General features: G+C 46.7%; 1 protein-coding gene across 1 annotated transcript in view; it reads left to right on the plus strand.

Annotated features, from left to right (window-relative positions):
- The first annotated feature begins 430 nt into the window (after positions 1 to 430).
- Positions 431 to 19,116, plus strand: part of LOC135273589 (uncharacterized protein C2orf78-like) — a 78,192-nt gene continuing 59,506 nt past the window's right edge. Inside the window, exons 1-6 of the mRNA XM_064372778.1 lie at positions 431 to 660; positions 1,717 to 1,838; positions 8,541 to 8,710; positions 10,112 to 10,213; positions 10,508 to 10,691; positions 11,468 to 11,624. Of these exons, the coding sequence (XP_064228848.1) occupies positions 431 to 660; positions 1,717 to 1,838; positions 8,541 to 8,710; positions 10,112 to 10,213; positions 10,508 to 10,691; positions 11,468 to 11,624 (965 nt within the window). The remainder of the gene's footprint in view (positions 661 to 1,716; positions 1,839 to 8,540; positions 8,711 to 10,111; positions 10,214 to 10,507; positions 10,692 to 11,467; positions 11,625 to 19,116) is intronic.

Consider the following 19,116-nt stretch of genomic DNA (forward strand, 5'->3'; position numbering starts at 1 on the left):
GGAGGCCGAGGCGGGCGATCACGAGATCAAGAGATGGAGACCATCCTGGCCATGGTGATACCCCGTCTCAAAAAATAAATAAATAAAATAAAATAAAATAAAGAAAACCATCCTCATCAGACCTCCGGCCACCTAGAGGGCCAGGGGCAGGAGGGGGCGTGGGGGTGGGGGGTGGCGACCGGGGGGGTGAGGGGGGGCGAGCGGGAGCGGGTGGGGCTCCGCAGGTGGCTCCTCTTGGCCACTGGGCTGGTCTGTCTCTGTTTTCTAGCTGGGGAAACTGAGGCACTGAGGTGAAGGCAGCCCCCTCGCACATGAGGCCGCCGCTGGGGGCAGGAGTGATGGGGGTGGGTGCAGGGCGATAAGGGGGAACCACCGGGGACTTGGAGTCGGCAGTCCCACAGGCTCGGCCTGTCGGTCCATCCGTCCGACTATGGCTGCCTGCCTTGAGTCTGTGGCTTCTGGGCGGGGCTGGCAACGAGGGCAGCACGATGTCATGACTTTGGTCTGGATGACTCCCTGTCCCCGGCCCGCCTGGGCCCGCAGGGTGTTTGGTGAGGGTCACAAGTTGGACAAGAGGCGCCAGCTTGAGGAGTCCCAGGGGTCCAGGCCGCCGGTGGCGCCGGGCGAGGCCGAGTCCCTGCAGGCTGGGCTGGGCGCAGGGTGGAGCTGCTGGCAGGACTCAGAGACTGCAGGGCCAGGCACACCATGGGATTTGCCTATTTTTTAATAGGATTATTTAGGATTTTTGATTTTGAGTTATTAGATATTCTGGCTATTAATCCTTTGTTGGATGAATAGTGTGCAAAAATTTTCTCCCATTCTGTAGGTTATCTCTTCACTTTGTTTGTTTCTTTGTTTTTGACAGAGTCATCTCACTCTGTTGCCCAGGCTGGAGTGCAGTGGCATAATGCCAGCTCACCGCAACCTCCATCCCCTGGGTTCAAGCAATTCTCCTGCCTCACTCAGCCTCCCTAGTAGCTGGAATTACAGGTGTGCCCTACCATACCTGGATAATTTTTGTATTTTTAGCAGAGACGGGGTTTCACTATGTTGGCCGGGATAGTCTTGAATGCCTGAGCTCAGGCAATCTGTCCACCTAGGCCTGGGCTGGGATTATAGGCATGAGCCACTTCGCCTGACCTGTAGTTTCTTACATGTCAGTTTTTAATTAATTTTAATTTGATTTTATATACAGTGAAGCATAGGGGTCTAGTTTTACTCTTCACACGTAGATAGCTCTCATTTTCCCAGCACTGCTTATCGAAGACACCGTCTGTTCCCTAAGGTATGTTCTTGGTGCCTTGGTGAAAAAAAATCCATGGCTATAAATGCATGGATTATTTCCGGGTTCTCTATTGTGTTCCATTGGCCCATGACATCCTTCCTTTTTGATATTATAAAGTCACTATTTCCATCCTGTCAACCTCGTTGTGCTTGGGCCAAGCAGGGCCGGTAGGACCCAGATTTTAGTGTGGACTGGTGAGACCAGAGCTTCTCTAGGCTGCTCAAGAAATCTGTGCTCGGGGAAAAAAACAAAAAAAAGTAAACAAATCTGTGCTCAGGCCCTTGGTCTGCAGGGAAGACCAAATCCCCATGGATGACCCCACAAAAACACTGTTAGGTAAACCACAGTGTGAAACGGCTTGATAAATAGAATCTGTGTCATATCCAACATTTCCTCACACTCATGATTGTGCAACTGGGACACCTGAGCAGGAGGAACCAGAAGAGCACCCTCTTCACCTGCGTGTCCAGGTCCCCTTTGGGTCACCGAGGGTATGAGATGGAAGCAGGGGCGTCTGGGATGGGGCAGGTTATGGTCAGGGGCAGTGGGGCTGGTGAGCGCTGGGCAGTGGGGGTGGTGGTGTTAGTGAAAGGTCTGGGGCAGGGCAGAGATCAGGAGGAACAGCATTCCAGCAGGATTCAGAGACAGGTCAGTAGGTCAGCAGACACAGGAGCAGGTGGCCTGGGACTCAGAGGAGTAGTTGGCATTGGAGGAGAAGGGCTCTGTTTTCCTCTCATCTTCTGTTTGATGCTGCATGAGCACCCTACTGCACCGCCAACCCTGTCTCTCCCCTGCTCTCACTCCCAGGGTCTTCAAAACTCTTCCTTCAACCCTGGCACGCGCCTTCTTTTTCTTTCTTTTTTTTTTCTGTTTTTTTTTTTTGAGACGGAGTTTCGCTCTTGTTACCCAGGCTGGAGTGCAATGGCGCGATCTACGCTTACTGCAACCTCTGCCTCCTGGATTCAGGCAATTCTCCTGCCTCAGCCTCCTGAGTAGCTGGGATTACAGGCACGCGCCACCATGCCCAGCTAATTTTTTTGTATTTTTAGTAGAGACGGGGTATCACCATGTTGACCAGGATGGTCTCGATCTCTTGACCTCGTGATCCACCCGCCTCGGCCTCTCAAAGTGCTGGGATTACAGGCTTGAGCCACCGCCCTCGGCCCTGTTTTTGTTTTTTGAGATAGAGTCTTGCTCTGTTGCCAGGCTGGAGTGCAGTGGCGCGATCTCGGCTCACTGCAACCTCCACCTCCCAGGTACAAGCAATTCTCCTGCCTCAGTCTCCTGAGTGGCTGGGATTAGTGGTGCACACCACCATACCTGACTAATTTTTGTATTTTAGTAGAGACAGAGTTTCACCGTATTTGCCAGGCTATCTCGAACTCTTGACCTCAGGTGATCCACCTGCCTCTGCTTCCCAAAGTGCTGGGATTATAAGCGTGAGCCACCGCACCTGGCTGTAGCACACACCTTATTAAGGACAGTTCCTTTCTGGATTCTTCCTAAGGTTCTGATTTCTAATCCTCCCTAACCCAGCTCACTGCCCCATCCCCCACCCCATCCTCCCATTCTGCCTCACTTTCTCCTTGCCAGATTCCCACCATTTCCCACAATCCGTCTTAGCCTCAGATTCCTGACCTTCAGGTTCCAGTGTTCTCAGGAGTTTGCTACTAGCCTGGCCAACATGGTGAAACCCTGTCTCTACTAAAAATACAAAAATTAGCTGGGCATGGTGTTGGGTGCCTGCAGTCCCAGCTACTTGGGAGGCTGAGGCAGGAGAATCGCTTGAACTCAGGAGGTGGAGGTTGCAGTGAGCTGAAATCACACCACTGAACCCCAGCCTGGGTGACAGTGAGACTCCGTCTCAAAAAAAAATTAATCAACAATGTTTTAACTACAAGTTATAATTATAGAAACATTATCTTAATTGTATAGATTTTTTTGTTTTGCACTTTTTTGAACGTTTATGTTTCCTTGTTAGAGTTCTAGAACTTGTTTTTAGTTCATTGATTTTTATTTTAATTTTTGAGATAGTGTCTCACTCTGTCACCGAGGATGGAGTGCAGTGGCACAATTTAGGCTCACTGCAACCTCTGCCTCCCAGGTTGAAGCAATTCTGCCTCAGCCTCCTGGGTAGCTGGGATTACAGGCACGTGTCACCATAACCGGCTAATTTTTGTATTTTTAGTAGAGATGGGGGTTTCACCATGTTGGCCAGGCTGGTCTTGAACTCCTGACCTTAGGTGATCCGCCCACCTTGGCCTCCTAAAATGTTGGGATTATAGGCGTGAGCCACCATGCCTGGCAAATTAGTTATTCAATCATTTCTTTATCAGTATGAAATCATAGATATGTAGTTTATATTTTGGGTTATAATCCAATATTTATTTTGTTACTCAAATTGTTCCAGCTCTAGCCACTGGGAGATCTGTCAGTTGGCTCCTGGACCTCTGACATACTCTCATCATTGTGGGTTTGTGTTTGTTTGTTCAGCAGTTTTCTGCTTTCTGGAATGACAAGATGCTCCAGGCTTATCCTCTACATTTCCTGCTCCAATTTTAGAATCAGCCATCTCTTCGAAGAGCCCTGGTTCGTTTTTTGGAGAATGAGATTAGAAATCAATATCTGAGTGACAAGTGTGTTCTTTGCTACTGGGTGTCATTCCTTTTTAAGCCTCCCTCAACTGACAGAGCAAGGAAATGTGTATGTATGTACTACTCCATGCATATACATTACCTAAATATTTCTGTTCATAAGCATCCGTATCTAAATTAAATTAAACAGGAATTGCTGGACACAGTGGCTTATATCTGTAATCCCAGCACTTTGGGAGGCAGAGGCAGGTGGATCACCTGAGGTCAGGAGTTCAAGACCAGCCTGGACAACATAGCGAAACCCCTTCTCTACTAAAAATAAAAACATTAGCTGGCATGGCGGTGCATGCCTGTAATCCCAGCTACTTGGGAGGCTGAGGCAGAATTGCTTGAACTCGGGAGTCAGAAGTTGCATTGAGTAGAGGTTGTGCCACTGTACTCCAGCCTGGGCAACAGAGCGAGGCTCCATCTCAAAACAAACAAACAAACAAACAAAAAACAAACTAAACTAAAGATGAGTTCACAGTGATGACTCCAACTCTAATCCATTACCTCATGGATTATTCTTGCGTGAACTCACCCGTGCCCCCACTTATCTGTAACCTCCCATGCTGACAGTGAGAAACCTGGCTCCTACCATCTGCCATCTGTGTATTTAACTGTTCAGTTCTCTGTATATGTATAGCAGTGTTTCAACTGTTAATTAATACCCATGTGATAAGTGACTTTATCAACTGGTGACAGTGCTTGTGTATAGCTCCTTTTGCCCTTCACGTCATGGACTCCACTCATTTTCAGTGCTACTTAGGTTAGCACATTTCCCCCAAACCTCCTCTGTGAGGTTGTTTCATACATTTGTCCTGCAGTCAGATTGCCTTGTCCCATTCTGCATTTCATCCAGGGATTCCCCCAACCCTCTGAAGATTTTGTAAAATTTGTGTATATTAAGATTCACTCCTGGCTGGGCGTGGTGGCTCATGCCGGTGATCCCAGCACTTTGGGAGACCAAGGTGGGCAGATCACAAGGTCAGGAGTTCAAGACCGGCCTGACCAATATGGTGAAACCTTGTCTCTACTAAAAATACAAAAAATCATTCAGGCATGGTGGCTCATGCCTATAATCCCAGCTACCCAGGACGCTGAGGCAGGAGAATTGCTTGAACCCAGGAGGCTGAGGTTGCAGTGAGCCGACATTGCACTACTGCACTCCAGCCTGGGTGACGGAGAAAGACTCCAACTCAAAAAAAAAAAAGAAAGATTCACTCTTTGTGCCATTAAGTTCTATGAATTTTAATGAAACCCTATTATCATCTCTCCACCATTATTGTATCATTCAGAATAGTTTCATTCCCTGAAAGTCCCATGTGTTTTACGTATTCAACCCTTCCACTCTCCCCTGAACCCCTGGCAACCACTGATCTTTTTAATGTCTCTATAGTTTTGCCTTTTCCAGAACGTTACGTTAGTCCTTTTAGTGTAGCTAGAAAGAAATACCTGAGGCTGGGTAATTTATAAAGAGGTTTATTTGGCCCACAGATCTGCAGGCTATACAAGAAGCACGGCACCAGCATCTGCTTCTGGTGATGGCCTCAGCCTGCTTCTACGCATGGTGAAAGGCGAAAGGAACCGATGTGCAAAGATCACATAGTAAGAGAGAGGGGAGGAAGGTACTTTTTTAACCGGCTCTTTTTAACCACCAGCTGTCATGTAAACTAATAGAGTGAGTACTCATCCCATTGCATGTACCCCCTTCCCTTTCAGGGAGGGTGTGTTAGTCTGTTCTCATGTTGCTATAGAGAAGCACGTGAGACTTGGTAATTTACAAAGAAAAGAGGTTTAATTGGCTCATGGTTCGGTTTTGCGGGCTGTACAGGAAGCATGATGCTGGCTTCTGCTTCTGGGGAGGCCTTAGGAAGCTTCTAATCATGGCAGAAGGCAAAGGGGGAGTGAAGTGCCTCATATGGTGGGAACAGGAGCAAGAGAGTGAAGGAGGAGGTGCTATGCACTTTTAAACAATTAGATCTTACAAGAATCACTCACTATCAATTGTGAGGACAGTACCCAGGGGGATAGTGCTAAACCATTCATGAGAAATCCACCTCATGATACAATCACCTCCAGCACTGGGGATTACAATTAAACATCATGGGCTCTGGGTGGGGACACAGATCCAGATCATATCAGAGGATTTTAATCTATCCATGAGGGATCCACTCCCATGACCCAGATTCCTCCTATCAGGCTCCACCTCCAACATTGGGGTCAAGTTTCATCATGGGGCTGGGGGATAAATAGTCACATCCCTTTCAGACTGGCTCATTTCACTTAGCATCCATGGTTTTTCTATGTGTGGCTTGATAGCGCATTTCCTTTTGTTGCTGAAAAACATACCATTGTATTGATATACCACAGCTTGTTTATACATTCATCTATTGATGAGCATTTTGGCTGTTTCCAGTTTCGAGTGATAATGAATAAAGACGCTTAAACATTTGTGTGCAGGTTTTGTGTGAACATGAGTTTTCAAGTCAGTTGAGTAAATACCTAGGAGCATGATTGCTGGATCATATGGTTAAGAGTATTAAGTGTTATCTATTTAAGTCTATTGCGATTACTGTTTTAGATTTCCGTCTAAAATCTTAGTTTGGATCTAAGACCTGCTTTTCTATTTCTTTTTGTTCTTCCATCTGGTCTTCTTTTGAATTAACTGAGGTTTTTTTCTCCCATTACTGTAAAAGTTATACTCTCAAATTTTTTTTTTACTGTTACCTTGACTAAAATATTTTTGAAATGTACAAGTTTGCCAACCTCTTGAATACTTTGTAAAGGTCTAAGAATGCTTGAACTCCAATTAATCCCCCTTCAGTTTGTGTGCTCTTTTGTCCTGATTTTTAGTTGTATCTTATGTCCCAAACAAGACATTCTTTGTATTACTATGTGAAGTCAATGTTCATTCAGATTTTCACTCCCCTTTTTTAGCCACCATGCTTTCTTGAACCTTAGACCTTTCATCAGTTCATCACCTTTCTGCACAAAGCAAAGTCCCCTTTTTATTTATTTATTTTTTTTGAGATGAAGTTTCACTCTTGTTGCCCAGGCTGGAGTGCAATGGCATGGTCTCGACTCACTGCAACCTCTGCCTCCTGGGTTCAAGCGACTCTTCTGCCTCAGCCTCCCAAGTAGATGGGATTAAGGTGCCTGCCACCACACCAGCTAATTTTTGTAGTTTTGGTAGAGACAGGGTTTCACCATGTTGGCCAGGCTGGTCTTGAACTACAGACCTCAGGTGATCCACCTGCCTCAGCCTCCCAAAGTGCTGGGCTTACAGGCATGAGCCACCACACCTAGCTGCAAATTCCTTAACTTTCCTTTAGTGAGTGTCCACTGGTGACAAACACATCCATTCTGTGTCTGAAATGTCTCGTTCATCTAATTCATCTAGTTCATTCCTACAAGAGAGCTTCACTGGTTATAAACAACTTTGGGTGAAGAGTCGCTTTTTCCCTTAACTATTGATGACACTATTCCACTGTCTTCTGGCTTTCCTTGCTGCTGTTGGGAAGTAGGTAAGCCTCATCATTACTATCTCACAGGTCGTCTGACTTTTGCCACTGCCTTTACAAATTTCCCTGATATCCTGCAGCTTCAATATATGTGGAGGTATGGATTTATTTTATTTAATGCACTTAGGATTTGTGTAAGTTTCTAGATCTGCGTGAATCGGTGTCTTTCATTAATTCTGGAAAATGTCTTTATCTTTTTAAGTACTTTCTACTTCCGGTTCTCTCCTAAATTTCTGTGACACATACTAGACCACCTTAGTCTTCCACATCTTTTTTTCTTCCTTAAGAAAAGCAACAGGACCACATCTTTTTTTTTTTTTAATTGAAATGGAGTCTCGTTCTGTCGCCCAGGCTATGTAGTACAGTGGTTCGATCTCAGCTCACTGAAACCTCTGCCTCCCGGGTTCAAGCAATTCTCCTGCCTCAGCCTGCAGAGTAGCTGGGACAACAGGTGTGCACCACCACTCCTGGCTAATTTTTGTATTTTTTTTTGTAGATATGGGGTCCAGGCTACTCTCAAACTCCTAGACTCAAGTGATCCTCCCGCCTTGGCCTCCCAAAGTGCTGGGATTACAGGCATGAGCCACTGCGCTCGGCCTTCCAACCTTTTATTAGGAAAAAACTGCAAGCATTCAGAAGAGTTGGGTGAATGGTACGGTGATCACCAGCATCCTCTCATACTAGGTTCTGCTATTAACAGTTTACCCCACTTACCTCATCACCTCTCTCTCCACCTATCCAGCCCTCTAATTTTTTCCATGCAGTTCAAAGTAAGTTGTAGACATTGATACATTTCACCCTAAACGTTTCAGCGTGAGTTTCATTAAGCAGAGTGAAATGCATACATCTCCCTGAGTTTTGACAGATGTATACACCTGTGTGATCCAAATCCCTGTCTTGAGTCACAACATTGCTAATATCCTAGAAAGTTCCCTCATGCCTAGTTTTTCCCTGTTTTTCCCATCAAGGCTGTGATGAGACTCTGGGGACCTCTTGCTGCCTGCTAGAAGCTTCCTCTCTGCCTTGCATACCAGATTCTCCTTCTCTGTCTCTCACAGGAGCCTTGAACCTGGATAGTCCATGGCTGATGGTCTGCAGCTCAAAGGTTGTACTGGCCACACCAAGCTGAGTTCCAAGCTGTCCTGGAGCTGATGCTGGGCAAGGCCTGGACCCTAAAGGACTTGGTGGTCAGTGTGGCCTGCAGGAGTCAGGGCCCCAACAGGGAAGGCAATATCCAGGTCTACACCCCAGCTACCATCTACCTCCAGGTGAGCAGTGCTCAGCCCCCAGCACATGCCTGGTCCCCTGCCACTGAGATCTTTTTCTGGTACAGAGGCAGACAAAAGCGGAGGCCTGTGGGCAGATAGCAGCTCACAGATGTGTGAAGTTTGGCCCTCCCAGTCTCTACAACTATCAGAGTTAGTTCTTTTTGTGTGTGTGATGGAATTTTGCTCTTGTTGCGCAGGCTGGAGTACAATGGCATGATCTCGGCTCACTGCAACCTCCACCAACCAGGTTCAAGCGATTCTCCTGCCTCAGCCTCTGAGTAGCTGGGATTGCAAGCATGCACCACCACACCTGGCTAATTTTGTATTTTTAGTAGAGACAGGGTTTCTCCATGTTGTTCAGGCTGATCTTGAACTTCTGACCTCAGGTGATCTGCCTGCCTTGGCCTCGCAAAGTGTTGGGATTACAGGCAAGAGCCACTGTGCCTGGCCTCAGAGTTAGTTCTTAAGTGATGTAGGGAAGTAGACTTAAAAAAGACAATCTAGATTTCCCATCTTGCTGCTTAGCAGCTGATGGGTAGAGAAATAAGATAGGAAAGCAAGTGGAACCCTACTTTGGAGACAGGTAGATAGACATTCTACCTGACAAAAACAAAAGAGTGAAAACTTTTCAGACATAAGTCGCTTTTATGCCGACTACTGCATGTCATGAAGTTGCTACTCTGCAGGCGTTTGGTGCAGAAGCAAGAACGGGTTTGGGAGAAAACTCGTAAGTGTCATCCACAGAGCTGAGGGAACCTGGTGCACGGACTCTCTCCCTGTACTGGGTGATGGGAGGAGGTGGGGAAGGTCCGGGACTGACTGGGCTCAGCCGAGGGCAGCATAGTTCCCTCTGAGGCAGCGCTGGGTGGCATCAGGGTGGAGTCAAGGGCGGTGGTGATGTTAGGGACCACGAGGAGGCCTCTGTGTAGCAGAGGGTGCCAAGACAGGAGCTCGATGTGTGGACCACCAGCCGGCTCCCACCCTTCACCCAATCAGAGGGCATGGCTGCCTGGCCCAGGGTGGTGGCAGTGGAGGTGCCGGCAAGCGTCCAGATCCTGGAGATGCCAGATTTGCTGATGGATTGGCGGTGGGAAAGGAGTGACAGAAAGGAAATGTATGGCTCAGAGGTTTTGGCTCAAGCATCTGGTAGGATGCAAGTGTCATTTAAGGAAATGGGGAAGTTGGCAGTGGGGAACTGAGGGTCAGTGACATGGGACAAGGTGGTACAAAGTTCTGGTATTGGGTTGGAGGCTCAGCCACGCCCAAACCCTGTCTTGTCCTTTTCACTTCTCCCTGTGATGCCCCTGAGTTGTGTGAACAAGGGATGGGGGCCAGCAGGGCACAGAGTACCATGTGGGGCCTTGTGCCAGTTGGGGGCTGCAAGTGGCCTACCTCCCCCAGCCCCAAAACCAGCCAGATCACACCCAGCTCTTCCTAGGACTCCCAAAGACCACAATGATGGTGCAGGGAGAGAAGGCCACCTACCAGCGTGTACCCTTCAGGGTACAGACATCCTGCTACTAGTAATAGCGACCCAGTGAGGTCAGATTCTCTCCCCAAACTGGAGAGGAGACAGGGAAGTTATGTCTGTTCAAGGCTGGGGCAACAGAGAGGAGTATCTCTTCTTGCCTCAAGGCCCTGTAGAGACAACTAGCCTGCCTGCACTAGTCAGGTTAGGCCTCACAGAAATGGCACTGAAGGGCGTTTGAGGGATGAATAGAAAAGAGATGAAAGGGCATCCCAGGGGGAGGAAATAGGGTCTTCAAAGGCCTTGGTCCCCTCCCCACCTCATTGCAGGTTTCCACAGTGACAGTCTTGGTACAGAGCCTCTTCCACAGCTGGGGCAAACTCGAGTCAGCCTGGAACGCATCAGTGCAGGGTGAGATCCTTGCTGAGAAGAGCCAGGACCACAAAATCCTGCACTGCTGGTTCAAAGGCCCCCAGCAGGAGTTCAACCTAACAGCAGCCTACAGGCACCTGGGTGGGTGAGAGCCCAGGAAGCCGATGCAGCCAAGCGACCACCCAGTCCCTCCCCTGGCTCTCCTACCTCTCTCCCTGCTTGGGATGGAAAAGGGCTTTGTGCCACTGGCTCGGCCTGTGACCTCGGGCCTCCCTGAGCCTCTCTTTCTCTTTCCTTCTTCTCTTTTTCTGTATTTTTTGACAGTCTTGTTCTGCTGCCCAGGCTGGAGTTCAGTGATGCAGTCATAGCCCACTGCAGCCTCGAAGTTCTGGGCTTAAAGGATCCTCCCCACTCAGCCTCCCAAGCAGTTAGAACTATATCCACATGCCACCAGACATCGCTGACTTTCTTTTCCTTTTTCTTTTTTTATTAAGCAGAGATGAGTTATTGCCGTGTTGCCCAGGGTGGTCTGAAAGCCTTGGGCTCAAGTGATCCTCCCATCTCAGCCTCCCAAAGTGTTGGGATTACAGGGGTGAGCCATTGCGCCCAGACAAGCCTTAGTTTCTTGGTCTGTGAAATGGCCCCTGGTCACATTAGCTCAGATCCAGGAGCAAAGCTTGGCTCGTTTAGCTGAGAAGTCCAAGTTCTTTTTTCCCCCTGGGCACCTAGGGAGGTCTGGCCACGGTGGGAGCCGGTGGGATCCTGTGGTCTGATGAGGGTGGAGGCGGTGGCCCAGTTCAGCAGCTGTTCTTGGATAGCCATTTGTGGGGGTGATGGACAGGTTGTGGGGGGCTACCCCTTGCCTCTCTGTAAAGCGGGTCTGCAGCTTGGTCCTGTTGGCACATCCCTCTCTTCAGCCTGGATCTTGCTGCAGCCCTGGAAGACCCAGGTGCGACTGACAGCTCTGGGGACTGGTGCCCAGGGCCAGCCTCGGGGCCTGCAGTTGGAGAGAGAGCTGGAGGAGCTGAGGAGAGACAGGACATTGTACCAGAAATGGGGGACCTTGCTCCTTAGGTGCGTGCACCCCTTCTCCTAGGCGGACATCTCTGCAAGTGTTCCCTTTTCCAGCATGGAGGGTCCCCAGGGGGAACAGGATGGGCAGAGCTACCTGGAGAAACCCTGCTGACCTGCTGGGGCCTGGACAGAACCCAAATCCCAGAGAAGAGCCCCCTCCCCTGAAAGCTCCCACATCCCTAGCACCCTCCATTAGTTACTGAGGTGGGAGCAGACATCAGAGTCTCATCATCCTAGCCTGGAGCTGCTTGGGGAGTCTTCTCATTTGCTAGAGACAGAGCTCATTAAAAAGGTGGTTCCCTGTGTGCAGGGTACAGCATGAGGTTGGGATGAGCAGAGCCATCTTGGACTCCAGGCTATGCAATGAACAGCTGTGTGGCCTTAGGTAAGTCACCTAGAGCCTAAACAGCAGCAGTAATGACAAGGAACAGCAGCATCATTTGCAGATTTCATTTGTGTTTTACCTATTTACATTCATTGGGCACCTACTATGTACCAAGTGCTGTTCTGGGCATGTGGAAAATGGCAGAGAACAAGAAGGGCAGAAAACCTTGCCCTTGGGGAGCTTATGTTCATTTCATATTTGTTACCTCTAATCCAGATAATTGTGTCCAATGAATATTATTTTAGCCCCCGTTTTATAGATGGGGAAACTGAGGCACAGAGAGGTCAAGTCCTTTGCCTAAGGTCACACAGCTAGTGAAAGACTGTGCCTGGATTCCAGTCCCAGTCTGTGTGACACTAGATGCCGTGTGCTATCCATCCCTTTGGGTCTTTACTGTCAAATGGTGACAGAGACCCCAGCCATGCCCACCTCGCTGACACAGTGAGACGGTGAAGGGTGCAGGATGGCAAATTGTAAAAGCACGGGGCTGCCATGTGTCCTGATGTTCTCCTAACTCTGCACGCTCATGAAAGGCCCAGGCTGAGACTGTGGGGCCCAGTTGTCCCTGACACTGCCAGCTGCATTAGTGGCTTTGGCCTGTTTTTCCGTCTGCACACCAGGCACCCTTTGCACCTGCAAGGTGATCCTCCCACCTCAGCCTCCTGAGTAGCTGGGACCACAGGCACATGCCACCATGCCTGGCTAAGTTTTCACCCTGTTGCCTAGGCTGGTCTGGAACTTCTAGCTTAAGCAATCCACCTGCCTTGGCTTCCCAAAGTGCTGGGATTACAAGCCTGAGCCATGGCACTTGGCCTACCCAGTTGATTTTTTAAAATTATTTAGAGATGAGGGTCTCACTATATTAACCAGGGTGGTCTTCAACTCCTAGCCTCAAGTGATCCTCATGCCTCAGCCTCCCAAAAAGTGTTGAGATTACAAGTATGAGCCACTATGCCAGGCCAAATTTTGATAATTGCATTTTCTACTCAGAAAAAACTAGCTTGATGGACTTAGGGTGAGGGAACCTTTGCAGCACAGCGCCTTAGGTAATTTGCTTATTATCTTGTAGAGTTGGAGTGGAAACTGTCTGAATCTGGAGCAATTAGTACCGACCTGGAGGAAAACTCTAAGAAGCAGATTGAAGATGTCTTGTTGTCCTCAATGCGGCACTCTGTCCCCACGTGGAGGGACAGCGATTCCGACGAGGAGTGAGGCTGCAGCTGCAATCACATGCTGAACTTTCTGTGACAAATTGCCTGATTTTTTTTTAAAAAAGGAAAAAAAGCAAGAATGAATCCTTCTGATTTTTAGTTTTGTTTAAATTATGTTTTAAATCTTTACATTTTGGAAATCGTAACTGGAAATTCTGTTAAATATTTTACAACTTTTTTTTTAAATTATAGTATTTCCTCTAAAAAAAACTTAAAACCAGCTATTGGTATGGCAAATGTGTGTTTTCCTCATTTATACTTTAAGCAAGCCATAAAACCTATCACTATTTTTTGACATATAACTATAAAAAGAAATATTTAGGTTTAAATAAACATGAATAAATTATACTTGGAAAATTGCAAACTAAGTCATATAGACACATTGTTTTATTTCATAAAGAGCAGTGAGATTATCAACTCAATATAGGAATGGTCTCTAGGACAAAAGAATCTTAGTATTTATCCTATTTAGAAGAAACAGACCATTTTTGTGAAATATTCTCTTATTGAAGAAAAAACTGAAATATTTCAATTTACTGGCATATTTGGTTAAATGCGTTTTCTCTAGAATAAGTTATCTCAGACTGTTAACTAATTTTTTTTTTTCAGGTGCAGTTTTGCTCTGTTGCCCAGGCTGGAGTGCAGTGGCATAATCTCAGCTCACTGCAACCTCCACCTCCCGGGTTCAAGCGATTCTCCTGCCTCAGCCTCCTGAGTAGCTGGGATTACAGGTATGTGCCACCACGCCCAACTAATTTTTGTACTTTTAGTAGATACAGCTTTTAACAATTTTGGATGGGCTGGTCTCGAACTCCTGACCTCAGGTGATCCACCCACCTCGGACTCCCATAATGCTGAGATTACAGGCTGTGAGGCACCGCACCCAGCTTAAATGTTAAGAATCAGCACGGAGTTCTTTTAGATTATATTGTGAAATTTATTTTTACTCTAATTCAAAGAACAGCAAGGAGCTCTGACCAATTTTACTGTCAAAGAGTCTGAACTATTTGGGTTCCCCCACAGTCCTTTTTTTTTTTAAATGTAGAGTTGGGGTCTCCCTGTGTTGCCCAGGCTGGTCTTGAGCTCCTGGGCTCAAGTGATCCTCCCCGCTCTGCCTCCTAAAATGTTGGGATTACAGGTGTGAGCCACTGCACCTGGCCCACACACACAAGAGCCAGCGCTGCCAATAAAAACATTCCCTAGTGGTTTACCTTGAAGGTGCTTCATGGAATTTTAATTGCAGGGTTGGAACAAATTTGGTCAGTCCTCTTACCTGGATGCTGGTTCCGTGGGGTTTGTAGGAGAGCTGCCTTCTTGGATTTTTCTCTTGGTAGCTGACATTATAATGAGATCTTGGGGGAAGAACAAAGGTGGAAAGTTCAATGCTGTATTTTCCTGAAAGCTTAATATGCACATTTACAAGGAAAAAAAGGTGGTGGTTGAACAGGGGGCAGAGTCCACAGTGACGGAGAACAGCTTGAGTCCATTGTGAAGCCCACACAGGATGTAATTCTAAATATCTGCTGTGCCACTTTGATGAAAGTGTGAAAACTGCGCCTCATAATTTTGCTTGCACACCAGGCGAGTACAGAAAAAGCTCAGGTGCCTGTAGCATGGACAAATGAGGCCTGTCTGGCCCTCACAGCACCTGGGACCCAGGCAGCTATTGAGCTCTCTGACAACTTGATTCAGTGGTTTGGAACCTGACCTGCAAGTTCTCCAGGTTGATTAATTCTTGGAGACTTCCCTGGAATACTATCGTCTTCTTTCTAATTCCTTCAGCACATTAGTGATGTGACAGAGCTGATATGACTTAGTACTTAAGCATTGAGCTCCCCCAGTTCCATAGCAGGAACACAGCAGTGACCAGGTGATACACAAGGACACCTGGAAGCTGTCTTCTGTGCTTGGAGGAAAGGGCTGTGGGGAAGGTGCTAGGTAGCCCCTGACCTTTTTTTTTTTTTTTTTTTTGGACAGGATCTCACTCCGCTTGCCCAGGCTGGAGTGCAGTGGCACAATCTCAGTTCATTGCAGCCTCAACTTCCTGGGCTCAAGCGATTCTCCTTCCTCATCCTCCTGAGTAGCTGGGACTATGGGGAGCACCCCCTTACCAGGCTATTTCTTGTATTTTGTGTTGAGACAGAGTTTTGTCACGTTGGCCAGCTGGTATCGAACTCCTAGGGTCAAGCCATCCACCGACCTTGGCCTCCCAAGTGCTGAGATTACAGTTGTGAGCCACCTCACCCTCCCTAGGTAGCCCTTTCCAAAGTGGTTGGTGGAAAGTGTTCCGGAGAATTGGGATAGTAAATGACTGGGAATAGTGAAATTGATAAAATTATATAATCAAATACTTCCTTTTGTGGAGGAGAGAAAGGATGTGGATAGATTACATAAGCCTTCTGCATTGCACACCTAACTTCACCTTCTCACACTCGGAGGGGGCAGTGACTGCTTCTGCAGAGACCTGCAGCAGAGCCGCTCCCTGATAGTTCAGAAGGACTTCAGAAAGTTGAGCTGGCCTGGACTCGGTGGCTCACACCTGTGATCCCAGCACTCGGTGGCCTGAGGTGGGCAGATCCCCTGAGGATAGCAATTCAAGTACAGCCTGGCTACATGGTGAAATCTCTATTAAAAATACAAAAACTTAGCTGGGCATGGTGGTGCAACACCTGTAATCCCAGCTACTCGGGAGGCTGAGGCAGGAGAATCGCTTGAACCCAAGAGGTGGAGGTTGCAGTGAGCCAAGCACACCACTGCACACTCAGCCTAGGTGACAGAGTGAGACTCTGTCAAAAAAAAACAACAACAAAAAAAACTGTTGTGCTGGCTATGAAAGGCACCTATGAGAGAGATGGAAGGCAGTATAGAAGGGTGTCCCTCTGTCATCAGGGAGAGCCAAAAGTTTTTTTTTAAATTATTCTTTGGCATTTACTACCTCCAGCTTTAAACTCAACCTTTTTTTCTTTTTTTTGAGATGGAGTCTTGCTCTGTCACCCAGGCTAGAGTGCAGTGGCACGATCTTGGCTCACTGCAACTTCCACCTCTTGGGTTTAAGTGATTCTCCTGCCTCAGTCTCCCGAGTATCTTGGATTACAGGCACCGGCCACTAGCCTGGCTTAGTTTTGCATTTTTAGTAGAGATGGGGTTTCGCCACATTGGCCAGGATGGTCTCAAACTCCTGACCTCAGGTGATCTGCCTGCCTTGGCCTCTCAAAATGCTAGGATTACAGGCATGAGCCACTGCACCTGGCCTAATTTTTGTATTTTTTGTAGAGACAGGGTTTCACCATATTGGCCAGGCTGGTCTCCAACTCCTGACCTCAAGTGATCCACCCACCTGGGCCTCCCAAAATGCTGGGATTACAAGTGTGAGCCATTGTGCCCTGCCTCAACCTTCTATGTAATCCCAAATCTTGACCAACTACTTTTCAGGTATGGCAAGCAACAAGTGTTGTGACTGCAGCTTCTGCTTGAGACACATGCTCCTGTGAAAGGGGCTGGGTACAGTGGCTCACGCCTGTAATCCTCGCACTTTGGGAGTCCAAGGTGGGTGGAACACCTTAGGTCAGGAGTTCCAGACCAGCCTGACCAACATAGTGAAATCCAATCTCTACTAAATATAAAAATTAGCCATGCATGGTGGCGCACGCCTGTAACCCCAGTTACTTGGGAGGTTGAGGCAGAACTGTTTGAACCTGGGAGGCGTAGTTTGCAGTGAGCCAAGATTGTGCCACTGCACTTCAGCTTGGGTGACAGGGCAAGACGGTCTCAGATAAGTAAGTAAATAAGTAAATAAACAAGACTTTCTGATAGGACCATTCTGAAGGTCTTCAATGTAGTTTTTTCTTTCTAAGCAATGTCTCTGGCACCTATTCAATACTGAGGAGTGCATAAACTATTAGAAATAACTGTACAAAAAGCAAGTCTGGCCGGGCGCGGTGGCTCCCGGGTATAATCCCAGCACTTTGGGAGGCCGAGGTGGGTGGATCATGAGGTCAAAAGATGGAGACCATCCTGGTGAACATGGTGAAACCCCATCTCTACTAAAAATACAAAAAATTAGCTTGGCATGGTGGCTCGTGCCTGGAATCCCAGCTACTCGGGAGGCTGAGGCAGGAGAATTGCTTGAACCCAGGAGGCGGAGGTTGCGGTGAGCCGAGATCGTGCCATTGCACTCCAGCCTGGGTAACAAGAGCGAAACCCTATCTCAAAAATAAATAAATAAATAAATAAATAAATAAATAAATAAATAAATAAAGATGAATAAAATCTGCCTTAATTGGCATTAAAAAAAAAAAAAAGCAACTCTTTCCCAGAAAAAGTAAATTAGGCCGAAATGCACTATTCAGGCTGTGATATCTCACTACTTCCACAGACATCTATAGACTTTTTGGCAAGACTATCTTATATTGGAACAAATGAATTACAAACTTGTCTCCAAAATTTGAGAAATTCCTTTACATTTCCACCTTTAACTTTTATAAAAAGGGAAAAATAGTGACAACCCTCATACTTACATCCAATTGCATCACCTGGCCTCATGCCTTCTACATCAATCAAATAACAAGACAACATAATTTGGGTCATTTATATATATGAAAAGAAAACCAATCAAGTTTTTTCAAAAAAGGTCCTATTTCAACTTACAGACATAGATATGAAAGTCCTAATGAAATATCAGCATATCGAATCCAGCAATTATTAGAGGATGACAAACCATGACCACAAGAAGACATTTTTCAAGAATGCAAGGATGACTCAACTTCAGAAGATCTATTTACATATTTATTTACATTATTATGATTTAACTAATAAACAAAAGGAAATACAGAATCATTTTTTATCAAAATGCTTTATATACTAAAAACAGAAACAGACTTCCTTAATATGACAAAGTATTTATCAGAAACGAATGATAAAGACAAGACAAATTGGGAAAAAACGTGATATCTCAAAGAATACTGTATAACCAACAGAATGGGTCAAAAACTTGGGAGTCACCATCACTGTCAGCCATTTCATCCATACTCTCTTCAATCCACCACCAATTCCTGACAATAATATGACGTAAATATCTCTAGAATATGTCTATATCTTTCCACCAAAATGACCGCCATGGCCTGGTCCACTCCACCATTATGCCTTACTTCCTACAAACACCTCCTAACGTGTCTCCTTGCTTCTACCTTTCCCTCTGCAGTGTATTTTCAACTCAGCAGCAAAATGATAGGTTGAAAATGTAAATGTGATTATGTTTCCCACACCTATCCCCAACAACAAAAAATTCAACGGTTTTCTATTGTTTTTAAGATAGTGACAAAAACCTTACACATAGTTCTGCATGGTTTTAGCTCCTACCCCTACTTCCAGCTCCATTTTAATGCCATACTTCCACCATGGCCCAGTCTCCTGGCCACTTCTTCCAACACAGTATATGTTTTCCTGTGACATGGGCTTTGCTGATCCTTAATGTTCACAGTTCTCTCCACAACGGTCGTATCTGGTTAACACCTACTCATACTTCCGATAGTTGCTCAGACCTCTCCACAGAAATCTCTAGTCCTCTCGTTGAAGTCAAATCCTCCCTGTTCCATGCTCTCATTGTACCACGTTCCCTCTCCTTCTCAGCGCTCGTCAAGAGTTGTAATTCTATAGACATTTTTGTGATTCTTTAATATCTACTCCCTCCCTAGACTGTTAGGAGGCACAGGGCAGCTGAAGTCTCTTTGCTAGCACCCAGCACAGTGCCTACACATAACAGATGCTCAGGAGATATTTTCAGAATGAACAAACATAAATCAGCACAGTGTGGCAACATCCATGAAAAGCATAAGGACACATATGATTTGATTCAGAAATTCTACTTGGAGTGAAATTACCTCTGGGGCTATGGTGT

This window comes from Aotus nancymaae, unplaced genomic scaffold, assembly GCF_030222135.1.
Source record: "Aotus nancymaae isolate 86718 unplaced genomic scaffold, 86718_ANA_hifiasm-v0.15.2.pri h1tg000008l, whole genome shotgun sequence".
Taxonomy (NCBI): domain Eukaryota; kingdom Metazoa; phylum Chordata; class Mammalia; order Primates; family Aotidae; genus Aotus; species Aotus nancymaae.